The sequence below is a fragment of the Phaenicophaeus curvirostris genome, chromosome 3 (genome assembly GCF_032191515.1).
Source record: "Phaenicophaeus curvirostris isolate KB17595 chromosome 3, BPBGC_Pcur_1.0, whole genome shotgun sequence".
Classification (NCBI taxonomy): domain Eukaryota; kingdom Metazoa; phylum Chordata; class Aves; order Cuculiformes; family Cuculidae; genus Phaenicophaeus; species Phaenicophaeus curvirostris.
Window position 1 is genome coordinate 85538253 of NC_091394.1, and position 17061 is coordinate 85555313.

A 17061-nucleotide genomic window follows, 5' to 3' on the forward strand; every position below is an offset into this window, starting at 1 on the left:
GATTTCTTCTCTAGTTTAACAGTAATCTAAACAGATAATAAATACAGCCCACCAGGAAAAAAAACAGTAACAAAAATTCTTGATGTAACTCGGCACTTTGTCTCTAGCAGGCTCAATGACTTCTTCAAAGGACTTATTGATATTCAAATAGCAAAACATGTCTGTACCAATAATGATAATTAAGTGCTATATGCCTTTCATCCAAAGACCTCAAGCTGCAGCTCAAAACACTGCAAATTCAGTACGGTCTCTCCTTTTCACAGAGATTTTGTCCAGAGCCAGATAGCAGCTCAATAACATCATGAGCAGCAAAGCACAATTTCCTTGGGGAGGTGTGGAGAAGGATTTTTTTATGCTGGTAATGTTCCCATTATAGTATCTCTTCCTTGGGTCTATCCCCCATGCATATACAACTCTTTTCTTTTGCCCACTTACAATACATGTAAACAGAAAAATGACACAAGTTTCCTAAACCAGAGGCCACTCTCGCTAAATCAGTACTGCCTATTAGGAAGGAAATACTTCTACCTCTCCAGGAAGCCCTGAAGAACTGCTGGCATCGACCAAGGGCCGACAGCTCCAGAGTGCTGCAGCATAGTGATGGAAATGGTCCGTCGCCTCCTTAATCCTCATGCCAGGGCTTAGCCTGTGTGCAGCACCTTACCCATCTATGCTTCTCCCAGTAGCCAGTGTCATTGTCCGAGTCCAGTGTTATGAAACTACTTCTTAAGAGGCAAGAGGCAAAAAGCAAGACAAATGGGACCTATGCTCCACAAGAGCAGCCATAACTCATCCTTGCTACCATGGTCACTCACTGCAGCAGCGTCCAGCCCTCTGCAAGACCCAGATCAGGTATGTGACTTAAGGATTCACTCCCTCATCAGCAAGGAAAAAAAAAAAAACAAAACCAAGGAAAAAAAAAAAACAAAACCAAAAACCAAGCTGCAGAGCTGCACACCTAAACCATGCTGCTCTTCAAGGAGAATCCTGTCTTTGCTTTGCATGCCAGTGGCTGCTCATATCTGACAACGCTGAAGGACAGTCCTGTTTACCGAGCAGGAAACTGGCAGGGTGGAGGCATAAGCCAGCCTATACTTTCACCAACAAGTTGTCCAGACTCTTCTGCACTGCCTAATACTTGCCTCCCTGCTCTCTTAGTCGTCCTAAAATCATATTAGCATGAGCTTGAAGAGGTTCAGGAGCTAAACAGAATAGGAGCAGAGTAGAATATTTCAGTTGGAAGGGACTTACAAGTATCAGCTAGTCTGTCTGCCTGACCAGTTCAGGGCTAACCAAGTTAAAGCATGTTATTAAAGGCATTGTCCAAATGCCTCTTAAACACTGACAGGCACAGGGCACTGACCACCTCTCTAGGAAGCCTCTTCCAGTGTTTGACCACCCTCTTAGTACAGAAATGCTTCCTAATGTCCAGACTGAATATGTCAAGTTTTGTAGCCGTTTTAAGAAAAACACTTGTGATTTGGATCAGCAGTAAAACAGAGAATGCTGGTAGGTCCCAAACTACACGCTTTCATCTTCCATTGAGTTTTACTGAAAAGGCATGGAGTTGCTATTAATATTGAAGACATCACCTACATGAATAATCAATCAGTCTCACAGCCAAAATTGCATCAGAAAAACATTCAAGGAGTCCACTTTTGGACAGTGCTGTCCTATATAACTGTCACAGCTCCTTGACTTCTAAAGATGCTCATCTTAATTTCACCATCACACTCTTCTGCAAACGTCTTACATTTGTAATCAGCATTCATGACTCAAGTCATTTGGCCCAAGGACTGTTTTTTCCTATGTCATATTAAATCAGGTTGAAACTCAAACTTAGTATTTTAAAGAAGGTTCAACTTTTGTTTTCATATCTTATCATAACAACAGGAAATACATCCAAATTCACCAGACTTTGTCATTTAAGATTTTGAAATTTCATTTCAGAATCAGACAAGGATACTTCACGCTTACATAAATTACAGGCTTATACCCCAATCACAATTAACAATATTAAATCTCACTGACCCCATTAGTGGGCATTACTGATATGTTATTAAATAACGCAGGAAAAAAATCTAAAAAGACTGTATGCAAAAGGAATCAATTTGGGGAGCAACAGCTTTGCATTAAATCTTGCAAATACTTCTTTCAGTGAATCAGTACTCCCTAGTGCAAAAAATATAAATATATAAATATATAAATATGAATATATATATTTTAATCAAAGTAATGAAACAGCTTAGAGTCCATAGCTGCTTCTGGAATAAACAGGTCTCAGTCTTGCATCTCCCTGCCATCCCAGGTAATTCCTGGATGCAGCTCAGTGTGTAGACCCCAGAACAGATACTAGCCAGTTCCTCTGCCACCTTTAACACATACCTGCTCAACTTTATCTTCTGATTTGAATTCCAAGTCCAACCCTGAAATAGACAACAGATAGGAAAAGTTCCTTATCTGTTTCTCCACATCTCCTGGGTGTGAAGTCTACAAACTGCATGTGTACCTGCTGTGGCGCTGCCACAATGGGCAGCTGGCAACCAGTACCACCCTGCTGGGAATCTCTTCTTGGCTCATTTATCATAGCTTCAATCCAAAAGCAAACCTTTCCCATAGAGCCAAATCCTGCCAACAAGTAACTCAATCATTATGATTGGATCCCTGCTGAGATGCCCTGTAAGCATCACGCTTCCCTTGACTCCTGCTACTGGAAAAAAATGTGAACTATGCCTGCTAAGTGCTGGCAGGATCCGGCTCGCACCTCCTAGGTGTGGCTGAATAAAGTGCTGGCAGGATTTTAGGTTGATTTCAAAAGCAGAAGAGAAAAAAACTTTTCAGTCTGAACAGGGCAGCCTTATTCCTACCAGGAGTGTTATGTCTCCCATGCTGTGTACAGAAGTACCTTTGTATTATGTCCCAAGACTTTAAAAGCATCAATCATTTCCTTCAGGTGGAAATCAAATTTCCACCTGAGAGACCTATTGTCTTTTTTTTTCTCTCCCATTTCTAATATCATTACCAGAAACTGATGAAAAGCTTTTAATACTGCCATAAGATTTACTGCTCATTGGTATTACTAGCTTGACCATTCCCTTAACTGGGAATAGGGATGCTGCTCTGTGAGGCTCAATATTAATATTATTAAAACTGCCACTAAGAAGGACGTATATCATTGTAGATGCTAACAAATAACAGATTTAAATAGTAATTACTTTCAAATAGTTTCTTCCAACCTAAAATGTAACAATGGCCCCCGTGTCTAGAGGGGAATGTCACGCGTGCCACTAAGATGCTCTGAAGCTTTTCTCCTACTGCCATGCCTGTACTATTAAAAATTTTTTTCCTACACACTAAGTTTGCCATTGGTTCGTATTAAAGATCTTCTCCTTGGTATCTTACAGGTTTTTTAAATCACATCACAGAGAAGACAATTCCCTACCTCCACAGGCAGGTTAGGTGAAGAAGACATCTGAGAACCACTAGCTATAAAAGCAGCTCACCAAACCATCTGAGGGCAGACACAGATTTAGGAATCTCTTAAACTGGGGTCAGTCTTCAAGGAGAAGCAGAAAACCTATGCACGACCAACAGCTCTATTGGGAAAAGCGAATGTGTAACTTCCTTCATACCTGTTAAACCCAGATTTCACGCTGGAGATGATTCAGTACCAACAAGGAAGTATTTCCTCCTGGATCCTTTAACATAGGCACCTTTTCACACTGAGCATCAAACCACAATGATCCTATGACAACGATCTCCAGCCTGCACGGGAGAAGCATCTGCACTGGAAAACTTGTGCTTTCTATGTGCGTGCTTGATCTTAAATCAAAATTAGCTCAGCTATAGTCCAAAGGAGACCTTTTATGGCCAGCATATGCTTTGGCAGCCTGCCAGCAGCACTCTTCTAAAGCTGTCCAGCAAAGTGACAGCACCAGTTATGAGATCTATGTGTGTCAGGTCACTGGGTTACTAAAATGAAGTGTCATAAGCATGTAAGGACATGATTTGGGCTCTGCTGTGAAGGGAGATCAAATTATTTGTGTGGAATCAGATTACTATTTTTGGATATGTTCCAGTGGGAAAGGGTCACTGCATTGTAATAGCATTTCTACTGGGAAATACCAGTTCCAGTATTCAGAATTGTGAAAAAAAACCATGAAATAGGTAAAGATGTGAATCTACGGAATGCTGCTATTACACTGCAGCTAGTATGATAGTGAGGTACTGTGTGCTTGGATGGAAAATCCATCTGAAACTGAACACTGCACTGTGTTGGACTACAGTAAAAATCAGAAGTCACTCTTTCCACAGGAAATGACAGCAACACAAAATGAAAACCGTGATAATAAGCAACACGTCTCTCCCACACATTACTTCCTATTAACACGTAAGAACACACACATTTGTAGCATGCCTCAAAAAAGTTAGCTCACATAAGTATCATGTACATGATATATCAAGTATCACGAGCAGTGAGTGTCTGTCCCTCTGAATCAGTCCTCCTGTCCTTCAAACAGAACTGAGGATCAGGAGAGTGACAGAAGCTGAGAACTACAATACAGTCAAAAGAAGAAGTGAAAAATGCTGAAAGAATAAAGCCAACATGTGCAAAGCATCATTACAAACAACGCAACATGCATGGGTATTTTTAATCTACCCTCTGTGGCAGAGAAAACCACAAACTCTCAGGCTAGTGACACAGTTGTCGAACTTTAACACCTTTGACTACACAGATATCTGTGGAAAAAAAGTGGTCCATATCAATAATCATCTTGATTTAAACTTGAGAAAGATCACTAGGGTAACTGCTGTTTTACCACTGCACTTCTGTAGTGGCTGGTTATCACTGACTACAGTGGTAACCACTCAGTGAGATGAAGAGCAGAAGCAAAGTAAAGCAACACTAAATAATAAAATCCGGGAGTGAGGGGGGGAAGGAAACCCTTAAAAGAAGGCCAGAAAAATACAAAAAAGAAAGAAGGAAACTTACACAGATATTGACAAAGTTTCTGAATTGGCGTGCAAGAGATTACAGGGGAGCCCATCCTTCCTCAGCCCCTCTCTGCTCTCCCCTCTTCTCCTTATTCTTCTCTGCAAATGAAACTGTAAATTTTATTTATGCCTATACATGAGTGCTGAGAATAAAAGGCATTACACCCAGCTTTTGGGCAAGCCAGCACACTGCAGAAAAACAAAAAGGCCATTATTTGTATGGAAGAATTGGTTTGTATTACTGATTTGACTGGACCCATTTTTATTAGCAGCTGTTAGAGCAGGGATCACAGAGTGTGCTGGTGTGGCGCAGCTGTTCTACACATGTTATAAACAAGGGCTGGTAAAAGCTCATTCTATTTTTAGCGTTATGAAAAAAACAAAACCCAAGAAGTCGCAGAAATTCCCCATTAATGCCTTGTAAGTGGAACTTTTCCCCTATTCTAGTCTTTAATGCCCAGAGCTGAATGGACAAAACAGGCTGTTCTTAAAATAATTTTCACTAAAACAGAAAAGAAAATGCAATTCAGTGGAACTAAATCAAGCCAGCCTGGAAGATGTAACCAATTAGAGCATACAGTATCTTCTGCTTCAAAAGCAGACACTTAATCAGGACAAACCCAAACACCTGCAATTCTATTTATTATAAAAATGTCAGATTACCACACTGAAGAGTTTGTCTAGCTCACCCCAAAAGCTGAACCCAGCACTGCGTGGCTCAGACACCACCAGCCACGCTTCCCAAATGGGTCCTCACTTGCCCCTTGCTGGGTTGCTGTGTGCGGCCAGAGCCTATTGCCAGCTCCCGTTCACCAACACCAATGCTGAAAAAGCCAATGACTACTCAAGGTGAAGGCAAAATCCCAGGCAAATCCCCCCCTCACCTGTTTTCGGGATCTGACACTGTCATGTTGCGCGTCACATAGCACATCTTGAGCGGTATTGTCTTCTTGTCTCTGTGGATGGAGAGTGAAAGCTGCGAGAGCGGGTCAGCAGAGGCGCAACCCAAGCGAGGAGATTCGGGGGGAGGTGTCTCCCACCCAATTTCTGAAACAGGAGAGCCTTTCTTCACATAGGGAGTTGCTTCTCTCATGTATTTCACTATGGGAAAAAAAAGAGATAGGAAAGTAATAAATAAATGGATATTGAGTAGTTGCATCCCATGCGAGTTCTTTGAACTGTTACCAACCCTCAGCACTGTTTATTATTTCTGCTCCTCCAGCATTATGGAATTGAAAGCTGTGCAAATACAGAAGAAGGAGATCTGATCACAGCCCATCTCAGTATGATGTAATGAGTAAAATGAGGGAAACTAACAGAAAAGGTGAAATAAGAACATAAAGCCAGGAGAGCCATCCAACCTTTACTCGACTGGCTGTAAGACCAGATGCAGCAATTCCTATCTACAGAAGCTGTGAGCTGGCTGACGTATAGGGACTTTCTCAAGAAAAACATTCAACCAAGTGACAGTGAATCTATTATTCCCCTATCTAAAATGTTCAGTGATACTCCCTGTGCTGCCAACTCACATCTCACTCTGGTTCACGCTTGTCAGTGTCCCGCCACTGATCTTGACAGCTATTTCTGCTTACTGGAAAGTAGTTTTAGTTGATTTACTTGTACATATATATATATATATGGAGTACACAAAAACCAATTCACCTCTTAGCTTTCTCTTGGGGAAAATAAAATTGAGTTCAAGCCTTTTGTGAGAGTGGAGATGTCAGATTAGATCTCCTCTCAGTCTCTTCCAACACTTTCTCCCAGTATGGAAAAATGAATGTGGGATTTGTAAAAGATCATAATGCATGCAGAAATCAATACCTTTTTTATAGTCACACGTCACAACCCTCTTTATGCAGGTAAATATTGCAACATAGTCTCTTGAATTCTTTTGGCAGCTCAAGATCACTTTTGCTTTCTACATGTTTGGCAAATCTGCCAGCCACAGTCTCCTTCTCCTTCACAAACCTGATGGAGCTCAACCAAGAAAAGACCTCATATTTAAGCACCCTTGTTAAACACATATATGTCCAATGTACACAGCTGTGGCTGTCTAACCAACTATTGTCACTTGATTGCGCTCATGACTCAAACAGCAAAAGGGCAGGAGCACCATGAACTTATTTGAGGAAGTAATTAAAAACGCTGCAAGAGATGATTTCAAGGAAACTGTGCATATCATCATGTCAGCTCAGCTGAAGAGGCTGGGAATGACTGAATAACAAAAAGATGGATAAACTACAAAAGGGCATCGTGGTGAAGAAGGTTAAATTAGGGAAAGCAGACTGAAGCTTTTAAGTTCAAAGTAAAAGAAAGGGAAATATTCAGGAGTGGACAACACCACTGGTGTTACTGTCAAAACTACAGACAAAGTGGGTAATTTCAGCAGTGCTATTTTCAAGGCACTTCATAAGAGCTTTACCAAGAGAGATACCTGTGCAAAACTAGAGTCCAGGCTCCAAGAGTATCTATTGCCATCTTTCTTACAAAACACCAGTTTTGTGCACCACTTGCCGTTGCTCCCTCCCTCCTTTAAAAAAAAATATATCTGCTAACCTCAATATTAAGAACTTCTATGTTTTGGTATTTTACAGGATATTCCTTTGTAAGAAGGATCATTTGTGATTTATCAGAAATGCAGTCCTACCCAACACTGCTGGTTTGATTTCTTTGCCCGTCCCTGCTTACAGGAGGCCTGACATGAAATTCTACCAGGCTTCCAGAAACTATTTAAGGCAAAAGGTGTTGAGATTGATTTTTACATCTTTTTGTAGACACCTACCTGTAGTTCATTATCTAAAAAGCTGTGTCATCTAACTCAAAATCAGTGCTCACACTTGAGCACTCCATTATACCTGAAAATATACAGATGTGGTTAATCCGTTCCTATTTACATGGAACGAATATGACTTTGTCATTCATTTAGATGGGAGGAACAGCTGAAGCTGTAAAAATTATGTTTGACTGCAAAAACAATGTTGTCTCCTTTAAAGTTAATTTAAATTAAAGTTAATTTAAATTAATCTGCTGAAAAAAAGTAATCCAGACAGCTTTTAAAATCCATTACAATGACATGCCAGCAAATGTGATGTTAAATAAAGGTCTAGGTCTCAATAGCGTAGCTATTTCATCTGTGCTTTTTTCACCCTTTTTCAGCTGCAGCTATTTACACTTGACCTGAGCATCTTTTAATTGAAGAAAGGAGAAAGGGACACGGGAAGGAAGGAAGCTGAAGTGAAAAATTTGTCTCTAAAACTAAAAGCAGGAACACAAAATGTGAATTTAATTCCTCAGTGATGGGGAGAGAAAAAAAGAGCCATCCTTTCTACACAGCAAGAAGCCAAGTTTCCATGCAAGGCACCGGTGAATCCATGTCAGGCAGCTGCACTGTTTCAGAAACTCCTGTGAAAGAGGAAGCAGGAGCTGGAGAACAGAGCTGAAACACAACCCTTTTTTTCCTACAAACTGAGTCTCAAAAACAGCAAAAGCCAAGAAAATTGCCTTGAGGAAAAATGTCCTACAAAAACTCCTGCCAACTTCTGAATTCCCGGTCCTCTAGTTTCTACTAATTCTCAACAGGAGATGGTTGCTCAGCCCCAATGATATACATGAATATAGACCCATTGGTAAACTTCTTAACATCATCTTCCTACAAAATTGTACAGAAGAATTAAAAAATACTGCGAGTATAGGTTTTCTGTCCAATAAAAGAGTGGATCTTAGTAGTCTTCTAATTACTTCCTACATCCCACTAAACACAAGCACAGCTCTCTAGATTCATCGTCGGATTCTGCTGGGTTTTACAAACCAGACTTTGTGGCTCTTGCATATTCAAATGTGTTTTGTATTTTAAAAGCCTCCAAATGGATAAATATAAAAGCAAAAATGGAATATGGGATTGGAACAGGCGGCAGAACTTAATCCATTTATCTAATTTTTTGTATAATTTAAATTTCAGAGCCACTGTTTTCCATTTGCCCCACCAACATCCATAATTACATGTCCATAACCAAAGTCCAGTTTATGAATTTAGCTGAATTAAGGAATGTGTTGTGCAGATGATTCATAAGCTGTATCAGCAATTATTTCCTACGTGCCTCTAAACTCTGGATGTTAATACTGCAGAACACTGTTTTATACCAATGCACCAGTAAACCTGCTACACACACAGCAATTTATGGTGACCCCACACAGGTCCACGTTTTGCAATCTGTCTGTTACCCAGTTCTTAATCCACCTAGTACAAAGCAAGTTGATACCAGTATGTATTATATGAATATTTCTATTCCACCCTACTATACTATCTGAGAATCTCAAATACAGCAATGCTAACATATGACTGAAGTTATAAAACTCACTTCAATCATCAAGTTTTAAAAACAGAAAATATACGATACAAAGTATTGCATTAAAGGAATAAGATAGATAAAATTCTGTTCTTAGGTCATTACGCTCAAGAGCTTGATTTCCCTGGGGATACAGTAAAAGAAATCCAGGTACTGAGTGAGAAAGAAAGCTGTAGAGAATACTTTTTTTATATATTGCCAATGAAACCACCTAATGGATTAGAACCCCAAAGCATTTAATAAAATTAAATAAGGATGCCATTGTATAATATATATACAAATATTAAGTGTCTATATAAAAATGCTATATTCTTTAAGACCACCAGAATAAACTCTGCAAACAGAGAAAATAACACACAGGGACTGAGTAAAAATTATAATAGCTTCATTACTTTAACTCAATTTACCGATAAACTGTAATTTTACTTCAGAGTTTTCTGAACTTATCCATTTGATGCTATAGCTCAGTCTTCGAGATCCTTATATTCAGTACTAATTAATGATCCATGCCCTTTCAGTGCACCACTAATTAGAAACTACGGTCAAGCAATTAAAATTCCAATCTCCGGAGCCCGCCCTCCCCGCCAAAGAGGAGAGGAAGGAAAGTGGCAATCAAATGAATTAATTCAGTGATACACATTGAAATAGTTGCAGTTATTTTTTGATCTGCAAGACAGGCAATGTAGCTTCCAAAAAAGCACTTCATTTATAGGCACTGCTGCCAAGTCCCAAGTCTCAACAATTAATCCTTTGTTACTATTGACAGACGACTTTTTTGGGGGGAGAAAGAAGCAGGCTTTTACTGAGAGCAATACTACAGACCAATTTGGTCAGGTTCTTGGCAAGACACAAGTTCTGAGGAACTGGGACTCTTCTGACACATTCAAACTGTTTCCTAGGAGGGAAGACAAAGACCACTGAAAAGAGGCCAGAACTCGTGAGCAAAGCTCTTTCATTACTATAGGAATGAGGACAGGATGTGTAGGTTTACAATATGAAAGCAAAAGGAACAACATGCTCCAATATACTTGAAGAAAGATGATCCAGGAATTCCCCTTTGCCTGGGGGAAAGCACAGCATCTCCTCTTTTACGCATTTGTTCTTCCCTAAGTAAGTACCCAGAGGTAAGTAGAAAGTATCACCCAGAAACTTCTTGAGGATATTTTCAAGGGATGTGCTAATGTTACTGATAATTACACCCCTAAAAATGTAGGTTTTCCAAAGTTCCTATAAATCCATCTTCATCTGTTTTGGCTTCTGCCAAGGTGCACAATGGCAGAGAAGATGAGCTAGGCAAATCCTCCACCATACTTAAGATGTTTTAAGACGGCATGTGAATATCAACATTCGGAATCACTCAAGCTCACAAACTGAACATGATGAGATCAAATGCTTTTATCAGCTTATTCAGTATGAAAGGGCTGTTTGACTCATCTATGTTGAAGCGAGTACACCAGATCATCTGCAAGGGTATTGCAGGGAGCATGGCATACGAAAACTTGTCTTGCAAAAATGATTCTTGGTTAGTTTGAGAAAATCTGCTAATGCAGAACTAGAGGAGGCCCATCCTGTAGGTTCACAGTTCCCACCTGGAAAGGAGGAAACAAATTAAGACAAACACTTTGAGGTCAGAGACAGTACCCCTACAAGCCCAAACTAACAACTCAGTGACATCTAGGAGCTGCTGAAATGATACTGTCCCAAGAAAAAAAAAAAAAGCCACAAAAACTGGACCATAGCAAAACCTCAAACTAACCACCGCGGGTATGTGGCCTTGGTAGAACAGCCAAGCAAGTCAATCATTCAGCACAGTTGTTTTGTTTTGCTTGATGAAATATTAAGATACAGAATTTGCATTCTGGCAGTTTTGGTAAGGCACAAACCCAAAATCCCCAAATCGTTTCAAAGCGAGCTGTAACTGAAAGAAGAAATCTTGCCACAGAATTCAAAACTGTGCCCAAGCTATGCCAACATAAATGCAAAGTATTTTACACTATCGTCAGTGGAACTGAGATTAACAGAGCTGGAGGAAGGTCTACTGTATTAAAATTAATTCAGTACTGCGATACCAGAATTTGCCTGCCAGGTTTTATGTTAGACATCAAATTTCCACTAAATCCAAGCAAACCGCACACCCTACAGTGAAGATACACGTATAAATGCAAGATGAGAATGTGTCCAGCTGCAGGTGCCATCATCAAAACTAAGATCCAAATACTTGAAGAAAAGAGTTTATGAATCAGAACATCTATGAAGCTGCGTTGTATGACCAATGAGGGCATAAACCAAAAAATAGTCAACAATCCTGCTTTTGAGTGTTTCTACTCCATTTCCTACTAAACCATCTGTTACTACATTCAGACAAGTAACATACATTAACATCATCTGCTTTCCCCTCTGTTGAAAGGGATCTGAAATAGTAAACCTCTTGATCTGCCAAAAGCACTAGATCTCCACCTCTGGGAGATGATCCAAATTAGTTAAAATAAGCACCTTGTGAAAATACAAATCCCCTTTAAGCTTTGGCCATCTCCCATACGGTAGTGAGACTAAGTCGAATGTACCATTTTCTGCTGTTTCTAAATTAAAATTAATTCAGCTGAATTCAATGTATGTTGCTTCATCTCTTAAAGAGATGGGCTTGCATCTAAATTCTAAGGGGCAGTCTTTAAGAAAAATACTTTAAAATAATACATTCAATGCATACTCTTACTGTACTTCTTTATACAGAAGGCACAAATGAGTGTCTTGAAAGAGTAACTTCAGAAAGATGGAGACAAACACGCGTTTAAGGTAAAATCAGCTTGAAGGGAGGGCATTAGTAATTGGTGACAACAGGCTGCTGGAAAGCAACAAAGCTTCAAATTCAAGCTTTCAGTGTGCTACAAACAAGTTGACTGAAAAAAGATCAACAATTGCATTTTAAAAAGATAAAGACTTCTTCACAGGACAGGGTTCCTTTAAATCAGCAGCTGCTTTGATAAAAAAGGTGGTGCAATGTTAAGCAGCATTGTAAGCACCATAGCACACTTGCACCCAAAAAATAAGTGCAGTTCTTCTTCAAAGCACCTTGCAGTCAGCAGTTTTGCCTGGTTAAGAATGAGGTAAGAAGACTAGCAGTCCAGAGAGCAGACCAAGGGATCAGCATGTCAAGCATGAGAGAAAACAGGCTGCTCTCAGGAAGCCATGAAAGGATACAGTCTGAAATCTCATGCTTTTGGTAACATAACTAGAGCAAGGTGATTAGCCACATTGTATTATCTACAGCAGGTCTCAAAAAACATAACTTGCCACCAAAGTTGTTTTAGAAATCAAGAAACTGTAGGAGGAAACTCAGAGGCAAGTCTTGGCAGGAGCCACAGGCAGTTCTTGCAGTTGCTTTCTCCTTCCCACTTGGCATCAAGGACTTTCCTTTCCTGCTTTCACTTCAGCACTTGTGGAGCTGGAGATGACGTTCCCAGGCCATCCCATCCTTCTGCGTAACACCAAAAATTCTTCAGAGTGTTACTTTTCCTTGGTTTATTTTCCTGAGACTTTTTCTATTATGTGAGCTGATCCAGCCACTGATTCCCTAAGCCTAATGTTCCCTTTCAGAGTTTCCTCAGTGCAAATGTTTCTAGGGAGTGAAGGCTTTAAATGTCACCTTATCTTATGCAGCATGTCAATTTTAATCAACTGTAAAACCTAGTAAACATTAATTAATTTTCATTCCTCCACAAAATCACAGTTTTATACTCCACGTAGAGGAAGCACGAGGAAAACACACAACCTATTCCCCTCCAGTCTAACACAGACAGCTTGAAAGCTTCGATTGCAGCCAGCATTTCCCACCCACTTCTCCTTGCTGTCACTTTGAGCTGGTTATTGCTAACGATCTCTTCAGCTTCTTTGTGAGTTATATTACCAGGTCCCAATAATAAAGTCCACGTCTGAGGCTAACAGCACATGTGCTCAAGGAAGCAGGATGTCTCAAGCTGGGGTGAGATCTTTGTTTTTCTTCAAAATAGCTTAACAGAAGCTAAACAAACATGAACTTCTGTCAGCATAATGGTAACAAAACCTTAGTCTGGATCATTTGCTTGGTTCAGAGCACTTGAGCTGATGGAGTGACCAAAAGCAAACACAGGCCATTGTATAGAAAAATTCAAACGGCAAAAATAGTATCATAGAATCACCAAGTTGGAAAAGACCTCCTGGATCATCGAGTCCAACCACTCGTATCTTCCACTAAACCACGTCCCTGAACACCTTGTCTACCCACCTTTTAAATACCTCCGAGGACAGTGACTTAACCGCCTCCCTGGGCAGCCTGTTCCAGTGCCCAATGACCCTTTCTGTGAAAAATTTCTTTCTGACATCTAGTCTGAACCTCCCCTCCCCCTTGTCCTGTCCCCTGTCACTTGGGAGAAGAGGCCAGCACCCTCGCCTCTACAACCTCCTTTTGAGGTAGTTGCAGAGAGTAATAAGGTCTCCCCTCAGCCTCCTCTTTTCAAGGCTAAACCACCCCAGTTCTCCCAGCTGCTCCTCATAAGACTTGCTCTCCAGCCCCTTCAATGGCTTTGTTGCTCTTCTATTAATAATTATTAATAATATATTAATAAAACTATTCGTAAACTAAATATGAACCCTTAGTAGTCGATGCTGCTCAATACTTTCCATTTTGATTTCTGTTACTCATACCTACTATACTGAATGTGTTAGCATTTCCCTCAAGTGATATAGTTTATTTTAAGCTGAAAAGTTTCTATTTCAATAAACTACATATATTCAGTTCTGGGTTTTGATGCATGGCCAATAATAAATGAATCCTAGAGGCAAGGTTGCCTAAGCTATTCATTTGACTTCCAAAAACATTTTGAACTTTCCCCAAATAAATGCAGAGATATATCTCTCTTCAGAATCTGAAAAAAAAAACCCAAACCCCACCCTCTAGCTTGTAAATATTCTGGAAGCCCCAGAAGTACAGTGTTTGGTTAAAAAGAGGATGCTTTGTCTTGACCCTAGCAGTATGTTGAAGAGCTTGTGCTCAGAAGAAACACTACTCAGTGGAGAACAGGAAGCAACTACATTGCAGAACTGTGCCTTATCTAATAAACTAAAAATTGAAAAAGGATACTGTCAAAACCTGCAAGCAGTAGCTACATAACTCACTACACTTTTATGTAAAATGTGACATAGCTAATTTACTACATTGTTATCTGACATTATGAACTCAACAATTAGAACTGTGCAAATATTTCATAAGAGAAGTGGAAAACATCTGAAACCAGCAATTTAGGAGCTGAACATGAAAATTAGCAGTCACATTTTCAGCAAAACCATTGTGGGACCTTTGACTCACTCACTGATAATCAAACTGGAGCTTTTGCTTGTCTCCAAGGCAGAATGCTTCCTAAATTTTAAGAAAGGAAAAAAGAAGAGCTTATATTTCCAAGATATTAGGACTAGGTCATTATACCCTCTGTGACTCTACTCAAAGTACAACTGAAAAATGGAAAATGGAGCAAAACATGCATTTCTTCAGGGGACTTGCAGTCCGAAGGACTACCCCCTACACATTATTGACATACTGTATCTTAAAATCTTTTCTCCAAATTTCTGGGATAATGGGGATTCAGAATTTCTCATATGCCGCTCATACTGTTGTTTCCCCCTCTCTGTACTTATAGATCACTCTCCAACCATCCACATGCTCCGGTGGAATTCAAGGTGTCTGGCATTGCCAGCATGCTATAATTTTTCAATTTACCTGAGTAATCTCAAGTGTCAGCAAATATTTCAACCACTAGTGACTATGTGAAAAATACTTAAGGGCATTACAGTTTTAGGCCATACTGTTATTTCAGCAGTCACACAAATCATTAAGTAGTACAGGATAGACTGAAAACTGCACTCATTGAGGGAAATTATTATGCTGTGTATGACTGTGCCTGTTTTACAGATGGCTAAACTGACAGAGGCAAGTTAAAATGTTTTCCTCAAAGTCATGCAGTAAGTTAGTCACAGAGTTCTCAGCACTCAACTTAATTTCTAACCCTTTACGATTTCTTATTTTTAAAACAACCCAAAGGGATCCCAGTGCAGTGAAAACCAGATTCACAATGCCTAAGGGTGCACTCGATGCCTTCATCCAGGTCATTGATGAAGACATTGAACAGGGCTGGACCCAGCACTGAGCCCTGGGGAACCCCACTTGTCCCTGGCCTCCAGCTGGATTTCACACCATTTACCACCACTCTCTGGGCCCGGCCACCCAACCAGTTTTCCACCCAGGAGAGTGTGCGCCTGTCCAGGCCAGAGGTGACAGTTTCCAAAGCAGAATGCTGTGAGAAACTGTGTCAAAGGCTTTACTGAAGTCCAGGAAGACCACATCCACAGCCTTTCCCTCATCCAGCAGCCGAGTGACTTTGTCATAGAAGGCGATCAGGTTAGTTTGGCAAGACCTGCCTTTAGTGAACCCATGTTGACTGGGCCTGATCACCCGGTTCTCTTGCATGTGCTTCATGATAGCACTCAAGATCACCTGTTCCATGACTTTTCCCAGCACTAAGGTCAGATTGACAGGCCTGTAGTTTCCTGGGTCCTCCCTGCGACCCTTCTTGTAGATGGGCACAAGTTCATAATTTCATCAAAGTTGCATAATTTTCATTCTTCACTGGACAACACCAAGAGCTTTGAAAATGAACACTCAGGGAATGCATTCACCTACAAACTTGCCATATCTCCTATGGCCGGACTATTCATTGAAAAGCATCATATCACCACTGAAGTCCTTATTTTTAGTAAATTTTTAGTTTGCAACCTTAACAACAGAAGACCAATGGTCATATCCAGAACACTCAAGTGCCAGTGAGTATAAATATTTGTATCTATACGCATATAGGTATATAAATACAGGCAGACAAATAGGTAAACAAAATGTGAACATTACTGAAGTTCAGCAAACTAGACTATGAATTTCTGTGACTCTCCATGGGCCTGCCTACTTCTCTCTCCCTTTCTCATTTAAACTGGGAATAATGGTTAGATAAATTTGGAGAAGCACCCAGTCAGTTCTGTGCTGCCAGCCCCTAAGAATCACTTCTCATCAAACACCACCATCTCCAACCTGCTGCACCATCAGAGTTCAATGGGAGAAGTACAACTTCTCTAACAAGACATTAGAAAATCTGTACAATAGTATTAAGACTTCTATATAACTAAGAAAAAGAAAGAAAAAAATGCTAGGAGGTCTCTAAAGCAAATCACTGGGAATTGGGATGAGTTTTTTGATCAGAGGTGGGCATAACACAGCGATTAGATTTTTATTTATCTCAATGTGGCTTAATGATAGCTCAAGATCATATTTGCCTTGTTCGGAAGTTCAAGTATAGTCTGAAGCTGCCTCTTTGACATCTGAAAAAATCTGCAAGATGACCCAGCAGGCTAGTGGCAGACCTGGAATGAGGTTTGATTCCACACCTATCTCCTTGCTTGTCTAAAACTAGGAGAAAACCGCTTAAAGCAGATTGCTTGCTGAGGCACTGGAATGGAGAGGATACCTCACATGACACCATTCCTTGTATTTCAAAGGATGGAGGAAGCAGGACTGTATGTCCAGCAAGGGCGATGAAACAAGAAGGACAATGAAACATTAAGCCACATCCTTGTGCTTCAGTGCTTAAGCTTCCATGTGAATGGAGCCCTCTTCTCCCAGGGATTATGGTTTTCTCTAGGA

The 17061-nt window shown here is 40.3% G+C and overlaps 1 protein-coding gene across 1 annotated transcript in view; it reads right to left on the minus strand.

Annotated features, from left to right (window-relative positions):
• SNTB1 (syntrophin beta 1) overlaps positions 1-17061 on the minus strand; it is a 142959-nt gene that overhangs the window by 77899 nt on the left and 47999 nt on the right. Inside the window, exon 2 of the mRNA XM_069854592.1 lies at positions 5880-6096. Coding sequence (XP_069710693.1) covers positions 5880-6096 — 217 coding nt within the window. The remainder of the gene's footprint in view (positions 1-5879; positions 6097-17061) is intronic.